The sequence below is a fragment of the Hyperolius riggenbachi genome, chromosome 3 (assembly GCF_040937935.1).
Source record: "Hyperolius riggenbachi isolate aHypRig1 chromosome 3, aHypRig1.pri, whole genome shotgun sequence".
In the NCBI taxonomy this organism is placed as follows: domain Eukaryota; kingdom Metazoa; phylum Chordata; class Amphibia; order Anura; family Hyperoliidae; genus Hyperolius; species Hyperolius riggenbachi.
This window is the reverse complement of record NC_090648.1, coordinates 181,507,135-181,518,507: the sequence shown is the minus strand read 5'-3', so window position 1 is coordinate 181,518,507 and position 11,373 is coordinate 181,507,135. Positions and strand designations below refer to the sequence as shown.

The 11,373-nt window shown below is 46.2% G+C and overlaps 1 protein-coding gene across 3 annotated transcripts in view; it reads left to right on the top strand.

The window, feature by feature from the left end:
- TRPM7 (transient receptor potential cation channel subfamily M member 7) overlaps window positions 1–11,373 on the top strand; it is a 225,448-nt gene that overhangs the window by 164,775 nt on the left and 49,300 nt on the right. For all 3 annotated transcript variants that reach the window (XM_068275395.1, XM_068275393.1, XM_068275392.1), the window contains 2 exons: window positions 216–298; window positions 5,358–5,454. In XM_068275395.1, the coding sequence (XP_068131496.1) occupies window positions 216–298; window positions 5,358–5,454 (180 nt within the window). The remainder of the gene's footprint in view (window positions 1–215; window positions 299–5,357; window positions 5,455–11,373) is intronic.

Sequence of the window (11,373 nt, the reverse complement as noted above, 5' to 3'; positions counted from 1 at the left end):
GGCCATGCATGCGCAGTTGGCCCCGGGTGGGGGGACTTTTCAGGGGCCAATTGCAAAAGAATCAGGAGGCGGAGGAGGACGCAGAGGGAGCTATAAGCCTGTCCCAACTCAGGTTTACCTAAAGATTCAAGTAAAAATGTAATTACTGTAGATGTAAAGCATATAGCATGTTTGTAGATTACCTGTCTGAACTGGAGCATAAAAATGTCTTTTAGGACATAGAGATACGGTTGCGCTTCAGAAACCAGAGAAAAAACTGGAGAGCCAAAGAAAGGCAGAAGTAACCCCAGCTGAAATGGTAAGCCACAAGGTAGTCTTTCCTCTGCTTCTTACACCATTCATCAGTCACCTTTGTTGGCTCCTAAACCATGCACTCTTTTGGTATTCGCAGTAGAGTATTGTACCGTGCTAGCCATCAAAAAGTAAAAGCAAGAAGTTTTGAATCAAGATACCATTTATTGGCTAACTTAAAAGAATAAGAGTGAGCATTCAGCCTTCATCAGATTTTAATCCTGTATGCTGACAAGATGTTAGACTAGACAGCTTTATACATGTGTGACACCCTATAAAGCCTTTATAATACCTTTTATAGGGTGTCATGTCAATCAATTTGTCCACAGTGTTTTGCTTCTTTTTTTGGCTCCTTTATGTTGGTTAGCTTTACCGTATATACTCGCATATAAGCCGACCCGCATATAAGCCGACCCCCCAACTTTTCCCTGAAAAAACAGGGAAAAATGATTGACCCCCATATAAGCCGGGGGTAGGAAATGCTGGATTGGTGCAGCCCCCCAGTGTGTCCCAATATAGCTAGTATAGTGCCCAGTATAGGTAGGTAGTGTCCAGTATAGCTAGTATAGTGCCCAGTATAGCTAGTAAAGTGCCCAGTATAGCCAGTATAGTGCCCAGTATGGGTAGGTAGTGCCTCAGTTTAGCTAGTATAGTGCCCAGTTTAGCTAGTATAGTGTCCCAGTATGGCTAGTAAAGTGCCCAGTTTAGTTAGTATAGTGCCCAGTTTAGCCAGTATAGTGCCCAGTTTAGCTAGTATAGTGCCCAGTTTAGCTAGTATAGTGCCCCAGTATGGCTCGTAAAGTGCCCAGTTTAGCTAGTATAGTGCCCAGTTTAGCTAGTATAGTGCCCCAGTATGGCTAGTATAGTGCCCAGTTTAGCCAGTATAGTGCCCAGTTTAGCCAGTATAGTGCCCAGTTTAGCTAGTATAGTACCCAAGTATGGCTAGTAAAGTGCCCAGTTTAGCCAGTATAGTGCCCAGCATAGGTGGGTAGTGCTCCCCCCCGCTCCCCCCGCGGCCGCCGCTGCTGCTATTACCTTGTTAGACAGCGGCCGCTTCCTAATCCGCGTTCCTCTTCTTTCTCAGAGTGTATCACAGCAGCGCGCCCGGCGCTGCTGCTGTGACGATGCAGGGGGCAGGAAAGAGCGCGGCTCCCTATAGCGGCGATCTGTTACCAAGGGAACCGCTCTTTCCTGCCCCCTGCATCGTCACAGCAGCAGCGCCGGGCGCGCTGCTGTGATACACTCTGAGAAAGAAGAGGAACGCGGATTAGGAAGCGGCCGCTGTCTAACAAGGTAATAGCAGCAGCGGCCGCGGGGGGAGCGGGGAGGGGGGGGAGCGGGGCGCGGACCACCCGACCACCCACCACTAGACCACCAGGGAAGACTCGCATACAAGCCGACCCCCCAACTTTTGACCCCCTTTTTGGGGGTCAAAAATTCGGCTTGTATGCGAGTATATACGGTATATATGCAACATCAAAAGGTGATACATGTATTTATGTTTGCAAACAAAACAATGCAATTAAGATGCCTTATTTGAAACAGAACATCCAAATAGGGTCTTGAGAGGATGTTAGCTGATCTATGAAAAATAGAGAAGACCCTTTGTTTAATCAATCCTCACATAACTGAGACTGTTACAGAAACGTCGTAAATTCCGAGTTCAAAAGTGAGTTTTAATCAGAATGGATGCAATATTTGTCTAGGCTGAATAATAATTTTGGCATTAAATACCATCGACCTCATACCAATGTAAGAAGTTTCTATCCTTGTTCAATACTTTATCTACAGATTTGAATGTACCAATGTATAAATTTTGTTTCTGATATGAGTCTTTCTGTGATGTGAAGACTTCCTTCAGGGCAGTAACCTGAAGATCCTTTTAAAAGGACACCTGTGGCTTTGATAAAGGAAAAAATTAGATACTTAGCTCCTGTGGGGGAAGCCTCTGGATCTTGCGGAGTCTTCCCCATCTCCCTACGACAGCCCGATCCTGCGCTGGCAGCCCCAAACACTCATGGACAGTAATAATTACCTTTGCCTGCAGGTCCAGTAGCAAGTTTCTACTCATGCTCCGCCAGAAATAGCCGAGCCGGATCGGGTCCGCTCTACTGCACAGACTGACTTGCACCTGTGCAGTAGGGTGGACCCGATCGGGCTCGGCCATATCCACCGGAGCCCGAGGGGAAGCTGATCCTGCATGGGGCTCCTGACAAGCAGCAACAAAGTAATTTTCGGGGTAGCCAGCACTGACTACCCTCTGGTGAAAAGGAAAGCAGGAAGCTTCTTTAGGATCCAGAGGCTTCCCCCTCCTGGGGCAAGTACTCCCAATGGGCAGTTTTTTTTTCTCCTCAGGTACATTTTAAGCTGTCTCCATGAGAACTAAAGTGTGTAGGGACTGGGAGATCAAATTTGAGATTAATAGTGTACCTGTGTCCATTCATACATCACAAACACTGGTTCTCACGACAGCCGGGGGCTCCAGCCTCTCTCACTTGCTTGGGCCCCCAAACCAGCATGCGATACCCAGAGGGAAATGTGGGCGAGCCCTGGCTCTCTCACCTTCAGGGACTTAACCCCCATCACCTCCAAACTGAATGCAAACTGCAACACACAATTGCTCACTACCAGTTCAGGCATTTTCCTACCTCTATCTGGCCAGCAGGCACCAGTCAGCCAATCAGGTGCACGGTCATACACCCTTTGCCTGCCATACCGATCTAGCAGGATCTGCACAAACTAGCATTCAGGTGGGAGGCTTGGTTGGACGTAATCGTGGATTACATCTTTTACAGGGACCGCCACGTGTAGGCATCTCCCACACAGTCCCCTACATTCATACATCCAGTTTCTCTAATCGTTATCTGGGACAACAGGAGATCTGGTCACACATCCGGATCTGGGAAACAATCAATCAAGAAAGATTAAAAGGCTCCCTCACGCCTCAGTTCATCTGTGTTTCCCTCCAGGAAACGCCTTCAAGAAAGCGGCTCCCGTTTATTTTTTACCTTGCCAGAGGGTGAGATTCTTTGTCCAGAGGGACTCCCGTGTCTTGGCGAAACAAACGGAGGAGGGCTATTGCTAGGGGCCTCTCTCGGTTCTGGGCACAAGCACCAGAAAAAGTTAGAGAGGATCGCTTTGTCCTCTTCCCTCCAGGATGCCGTTCACCAGCACTTCCGGGATTTGCTAACCGTTTGCCTGGCAGTGACGTCAGACGCTTGAGGGCGGTGCGTGGACGCGCTGACGTCACGCATATTGAGCGGCGGAAGGGGAGGGCTATTTCGGAGGACAAGGAAAGTACATTCCTTTGAGGCATTTTGCACACATGATCAGATATGCCTTATTAGTAGAATCACAGAAAATGGTGCCTTGTACTATGTATTTCTGTTGTGAACCTGGTATTTGTCCTGTCAGTGGAGTAGATGTGTCTGCAGGTCTCAAACCTGTATTTGAGGAGCTGAGTCCTAGGAGTGATTGTAAAGAACTCCATAATTTACTGCCAGACTATAAGATGCTACTGGATCTGTTCTGACAGGGTGGGCTAAGACAAATACCTGGATTACCTTAAGAATATTTAACAAGGTTGTAGTCCTCTTATGAACGAGGTCCAAATCAGGAAAGCTAACATTATCCTTGGACTCCACTCCTAAAATATAAGCAAAACCAGGAACAGAAGGATTGCAAAGGAACTTCATCCCATATTACACAAGGATTACAGACTGGGAAAGATATTCCCTGAACCTCCCCTTCCTAGCATACCGACAGCCACCCAATCTAATACAGATGATTGTCAGGAATTCTTTAAATAGGCCACAATAGAACAGAAAATCGCCCTGCCGACAAAAAAGGTGCGAGTCCTGTAGACACATCTGCAGACACAGATGTGCGGCCAGCCAGCTTAGCGGGGGTCACCGCTGCTGGTCGGAGGGACTTGGACCACGGTCGTGGGCACAGGAGGAGTCCAAAGGGCTGCAAGAAGCCCCAGGTAAGTTCAACTTATTTTTTAAATTATACTTTAGATTTCCTTTAATGCCATAATTTATTTTTCAGCCTAGACAAATATTGCATCCATTCTGCTTGAAGCTAACTTTTGAATCTGGAACTTGTGATGCCTCTATTACCAGCCTGAGTCTAAGTTATGCAAGAATTGAGTAAACAAATGGTCTTTATCCGTCGTAACTTTAACCGGACCCGGACCGACGCAGTATGAATCTACGTCCAGCAGGTGGTGCTGTGCCCCTGACTGGACGTAGACTCTACGTCGCATTGACCGCACGTACCCACTGTTTACCCCTGCTCTCGCAGCTCTGTCCCCGCCGCAGTTTGCTCGCCCTCGTCTCTGACGGCAGAGCACTGTGAGCCAGTCAGGAGCCGGTTTCATTGGCTCCTGGCCCAGTCATCACTGTAAGCCAATCGATTGACAGGGTCAGGAGCCAATGAAAGTGACTCCTGACTGGCGCACAGCGCTCTACCGTCGTAAAGACAGCAGAGGATGGAGCCTGCGGCGGATTTTTGCGGCGATTCGTCGGGAAGCGCCGTTTTACTGTACCAGCAGCCTCTGGTCCTTAAGGGGGCAGAGGCTGCTGGTACCAAAGTGGTTAACATCTTGTCAGCATACAGGAATTGAGTCTGAAGAAGGCTGAGTAGCCCAAAGCTTACTCTTATTCATTTAAGATGGCCAATAAATGGTATCATCCTGATTCAAACTTCTTGCATCTATTGGTATTCATGGCTCTGCATTCTCCCAAAAAAATTGTAAAAGTGCCCACCCCAGGAAAAAGGTTTTAGGGGGATGTGCTACAGCTAGCTCTGTCACCACTCACGTAACAGGAAAAAGTTGAAGCCGGCAGATTTATTTAGTAAATCTGTAAAAGAGCAATTGGCTGTTGCTGGCTTTTTATCTTTTTTCTGGCTCTGCATTGGTGACCACTAATCAAGTTACCAGCATCGCTTAACTAGAGTTTATTCACATTAAGCTCTGAGATATGATGACTTTGCATAAATATGTGTGTATGAATGCGTGTGTGTGTGTATGTATAATTTTCTTTTTCTTGCTTATTCTATAGCTGGACCCATACCATCCTACTAGTTTGAAACAAGTGCGATCCTGTGCTGGTTTTATGGAGTTTAACAAAATGTCTCAATCCTTGCGCTTAGACCAAAGTAAGTCTTTACAATTTTACTTCTGATAATTGCAAAACATAACACTACATCGAAAAATAAGGGTATAACACCCAAAACCTTTTAGATTCTTACTACTTACTGGAAGTGATAGTGACATAGGAAAAGACAGATTTATAGTGCATTTTATTCTGGAACAATTGTATTTTACATTTCAATTTCACGATGGTCATCCTTTAAACTCAATTCTTGCTGATTGCTGATGTTTTCTGGAAAAAAAAAAACATACTTTGCAGCATGACTCGTCCCTCGCTGCTGGATCCTAGGTAATGCAGCAAGGCATAAATTAATACGCATCATAACAGCTAAAATGAATGCAGGGCCGGTCTTAAGCTTTCTAACACCCTTGAGCGAAGCTCCATTTTGATTGTCGCAGCACTAGCTACTAAGAGGTATGTTTAGTGACACGTAGTTAGCTCAGTTCAAGGGGACCTGCAAAGCACAGCTATTGTTGCACTGTTTATTGTAAAAATAAATAAATAAAACACACACACACACACGATCTGGTGCCATATCCTTTAGTTATTTAAGGGCCCGTTTCCACTAGGGCGGTTTCGCGGCGATTCTGCAGAGTTTCCCCGCACATCATTCGCACGGGGAAACTCTGCCATAGGGGATGACAGCGCCGCGGCGGAATCGCTTGCGGGAGCGATTCGCCCGGAACCCCTGCAGATTTCGCCACGGAGGCTGCGAATCCTATAGCCGTGCATGGCATGGCTCATGGGATTCGCCTGCGATCCCGCCCACCAGCTCAGTGCGGTGTGCGTCTGCGAGACGCACGCCGCATTAGTGGAGACAAGCCCTAATAGATACTGTATTATATAATTAATCTTCACTAGTTTTTGACTTCCTCTTATTCGAACCACAGAGACTTATCATAGGTTCTGTGGTCCTCACAAATTGCTTTTGGGACTATTATATTAATGTATTTTTTTGAAATATAAGATGCTCTGGAATATGACACACCTAGGTTTAGAGGTCAAAAACAAGGGAAAAAGTATACATTGCTCAAAAAAATAAAGGTAACAGTACACTGCAACTCCATGTGAATCACACTCCTGTGAAATCAATACTGTCCACTTAGGTAGCAACACTGAAAATCAGTTTCACATGCTGTTGTGCAAATGGAATAGACATTATAGACAATTAGCAAGACATCCCCAGTAAAGGAGTAGTTCTGCAGGTGGTGACCACAGACAACTTCTCAATTCCTATGCTTTCTGGCTGATGTTTTGGTGGCAGTGCTTTCACTCTAGTGGTTGCATGAGTCAGTCTACAACCCACACAAGTGGCGCAGGTAGTGTAGATCAGTGTTTCTCAACATTTTATTGGTATGTACCCCTATTAAAACCCTGTACTCACCAAGTACCCCCTAGTAAACATTATCACGGGTGTCCCTTGACAAATATATATTTAATCCTAGTACATAATACTTGGTTCCTAAACCATTTCCAAGCATTTACTATTGCTTTTAATTAGCTAAAATACAAATCTGGTGTTTAACCACTTGAGGACCCACCCTTTACCCCCCCTTAAGGACCAGCGCTGGTTTGATTGATCTGTGCTGGGTGGGCTCTGCAGCCCCCAGCACAGATCAGGGTGCAGGCAGGGAGATCAGATTGCCCCCCTTTTTTCCCCCCTATGGGGATGATGTGCTGGGGGGGTCTGATCTCTCCTGCCTGCTGTGGGTGGCGGGGGGGGGGGGGCACCTCAAAGCCCCCCTCCGCGGCGAAATTCCCCCCTCCCTCTCCTACCTGCTGCCTTGCCTGGAAATCCGGGCTGCACAGGACGCTATCCGTCCTGTGCAGCCAGTGACAGGACGTCCCCTGTCACATGGCGGCGATCCCCGGCCGCTGATTGGCCGGGGATCGCCGATCTGCCTTACGGCGCTGCTGCGCAGCAGCGCCGTACAAATGTAAACAAAGCGGATTATTTCCGCTTGTGTTTACATCTAGCCTGCGAGCCGCCATCGGCGGCCCGCAGGCTATCGGGCTACGGAGCCCGATCATTGATTCCTCTCCCCCGCTGAAAAAGCGACAGCTTCTCTCGGAAGCTGAGCTTTTTCTGGCCGTCTTCTTCCTGATGCGTCACTCTAAGCGCGTGCTACGCTTAGAGTGACGTCATGTAAACAAACTCATGGCCGCCATCTTGTGGCCAAAAAGTAATACTACACCTGGAAAAAAACAACACAGAATTAACACACATTTACATTATAAATCTATTGTTTACCTCCCACCCTCCCAAAAGTACCCTAATAAAATTTTTAGTATTAAAAAAAAAAACATTACAATAAAAAAAAATGTAAATATTTACCTAAGGGTCTAAACTTTTTAAATATCAATGTAAAGATGAAATATTTCTATATTTTTTTTATTTTAAACTTGTAAATAGTGATAGATGCAAAATGGAAAAAATGCACCTTTATTTCCAAATAAAATATTGTCGCCATACATTGTGATAGGGACATAATTTTAACGGTGTAATAACCGGGACATATGGGCATATACAATACGTGAGTTTTAATTATGGAGGCATGTATTATTTTAAAACTATGATGGCTGAAAATGAGAAATAATGAATTTTTCCATTTTTTTCTTATTCTTCCTGTTAAAATGCATTTACAGTAAAGTGGCTCTTAGCAAAATGTACCCCCCAAAGAAAGCCTAATTGGTGGCGGAAAAAACAAGATATAGATCAGTGCATTGTGATAAGTAGTGATAAAGTTATAGGCTAATGAATGGGAGGTGAACATTTCTCACGTGAAAACGACGGAACCTGAATGGGTTAAACTCTAAATTTGTTGTTCTTAGTTAAGTATATCACGCCAGAGTACCCCATGGAACCATCAGAAGTACCCCCTGGGGTACACGTACCACACGTTGAGAACCTAGGGTGTAGATCATCCAGGATGACACATCAGTGCAAGCTGTGGCAAGGAGGTTTACTTTGTCTGTCATCGTAGTGTCCAGAGCATGGATGTGCTACTAGGAGACAGGCCAGTACATTTGGAGACATGGAGGCAGCTGTGGAAGGACAGCAACCCAGCAGCAGGACTGCTTGCTCTGCCTTTGTGCAAGGGGGAACATGAGGAGCACCACCAGATTCCTGCAAAATGACCTCCAGCAGGCCACAAATGTGCAAGGGTGGTCTGTTGAAGGCAGTGATTTCTAAAGCGCATCATCACGCTAGAGGCACATTCCAGACCAGGACCCACCCCTCTCCATGCAAGCGGACTTTCCCAGTTACGGGACACCACGCTGCTGGTCACATTCCGGTGGATTCGGTAGTAGCGTCCTGGGGATTTTACATGCGTGTATTTTTTATTCTTGTAAGTAGATCTAATTGCGCTATTAAAATATACCGTCTGATAACACACTATGGAGCGACAGACTCCATGAGAGTGGTATGAGGGCCCGACGTCCAAAGCAGGGGCGTAGCAATAGGGGTTGCAGAGGTTGCGACCGCATCGGGGGCCCTTGGGCCAGAGGGGACCCGAAGGACCCTCCCTCAACTACAGTTTTAGCTCTCTATTGGTCCTGTGCTCATAATAATTTCTTCTATAGATACTTTGAATAGTAGTAATCATTAACAAACTGTTCTCCGCCCCTTCATGCACCTCTGACACTGTAGTGTCCATTGGCAGGTTTAGGTGCACCGTATCAATTGTTATGTATAGAGTGCTTAGGGGGGCCCCAATGTAAAACTTGCATCGGGGCCCACAGCTCCTTAGCTACGCCACTGGTCCAAAGACTGGTGTTTTGCTTACAGCATTCAACCAAAAAAGGGTTCTATGACTCAAAAGCATTGGAAAATAAAAACATGCCTTTATTCAAAAAACCACCACCAACAATTGCTAAAATAAAATAGATCCACTCCACTATGCTTGAAGTACCGTAATTCTACCCAGTCAGCCTCACACCAACCACACTCACACAGGTACCGGTACCTTTTCACACTGGCCAGCCTTTTCAGAGTGTGGGAGACACTGTGATGCAGCATATGCAATCACTACTTGCATGAAGAAAGGCATCTGTGTACAAGATAAACTCAATGACCTTTGCTGGGGCTACAGTGAAGCCACAGTCCTTTGCACAGTCCTTATGACACAATTGTGATGATAACCTGCCCGCTTGGAACCAGCCATCCTTGCAATAGGTGGCAGGGCTGAATACTGTAGCCAAAAGAAGCACGCACACTGTGGCCAAGGATGCTGCTCAGGCAGGTAAAGTGGAGGGACCCCTCGTGACAGGTGAAGCCACGCCCACCCACGCAATGCGCCTGTCAAATCACAGGCTTCATTGGGGTGTATAAGGCTGGGCATTGGTTAGTTGCTTTTATGCATTCCAGGAGGCTGGGTGTAGTGGGTGGAGATGCATGCCAGACCAATTGCAATTATCACCGGTTTCAATTAAAGAGGGGGCCAGGGAAGATCACAGCTCTTCTCCCCATACATTACCGCTTGTCATAGTATCATGTGACTAGTGGGGCGCAACTTCTGCCCTCCTGCTCACTCCCTCACACTTGCATTACAGCACCAATGATCAGGAGCCAGAGGTCAGTTCTGCTTTGATGATTGCTCCATGGTTACTCATTACGCCATACTGATTCCATAGCACGCATGCTTGCATTTGCAAAGCTGTATATCGGATGACTGCACATGCTGACTCACTAAGAAGATCTGTGGAAGATTAAGGCATGATAAAACTGATGAGTCAAATGAAAATTGTGCAAACAGGTTTAATGCAAATGACTCAAAGCCATCTAATGCACACACAGACATTGTGCGCAGAGCCCTGCCGTTGAGAGGGCAGATTACAGGAATGATGCAAAGTCCAAGTCACTGTTTAAAGAGAAACTCCAACCTAGAATTGAACTTTATCCTAATCAGTAGCTGATGCCCCCTTTTACATGAGAAATATGATTTTCACAAACAGACCATCAGGGGGCGCTGTATGACTGATTTTGTGCTGAAACCCCTCCCAGAAGAAGCTCTGAGTACCATGGTACTCTGGGCAAACTGCCACAATGTAACAATGTTCACAGACAGGAAATAGCTGTTCACAGCTGTCTGTAACGGCCAGAACAGCTAGAAACAGCTACATAACCTGTCCACAGTAAAAATGTCACCATGTAATGCATGTCAGACTGTAAATCAGGAGAGGAAACATTTTACAATAGGCAAACACTGACTAAATCATTTATACATAATTATGGTAAAAAATGAAGCACTTTTTTTTACTACATTATTTTTACTGGAGTTCCTCTTTAAGGGCTCTAGCTCCATTAGGACTAAAGTGTAGATGAAATGGCACTCTTTCTGTTTCAGTAGTCTCTCCCTATCTCCCCCTCTTCAGTTGTTGGTAAGTTTATAGATAAACTATAACTATTATAGTCTAGCCAGGTACCCTCCCTTCGGATATATAGTCCGAATGGACTAGTGTATCTTTCAAGTTTGGGGCGCAGCGCACAACCATCATTGGTCACATGCTAACAATTCGGGTCACTTTAGGGTCGGTCAGGAGATCTGGCCAGTGTCTGGTGAGTATATCACTAACTTTGTGCCAACGGGCACTGTAGGGTATGATGGACCTGAATACAAAATTATTTTTCTTGGGAATTTCCTCCTCTACCCTCCAGTAGGACACTCCTTTGGGGGGGGGGGGGGGGGGGGGGGCTGGGATCTATCTACCCCTGAGCAGCTTACAGCCCAACACTGTTTAAGATGTTTGGCATTTGCCAGAGAACACCAAGTTTGGAAAATTTGCCACTGTTGCCCTGTGCTCATCACAGATGAAAGCAGGTTCACACTGAGCACATGTGAGGGACGTAACAGTCTGGAGACTCCATGGAGAATGTTCTGCTGCCTGCAACATCCTCCAGCATGACCGGTTTCGCAGTGGG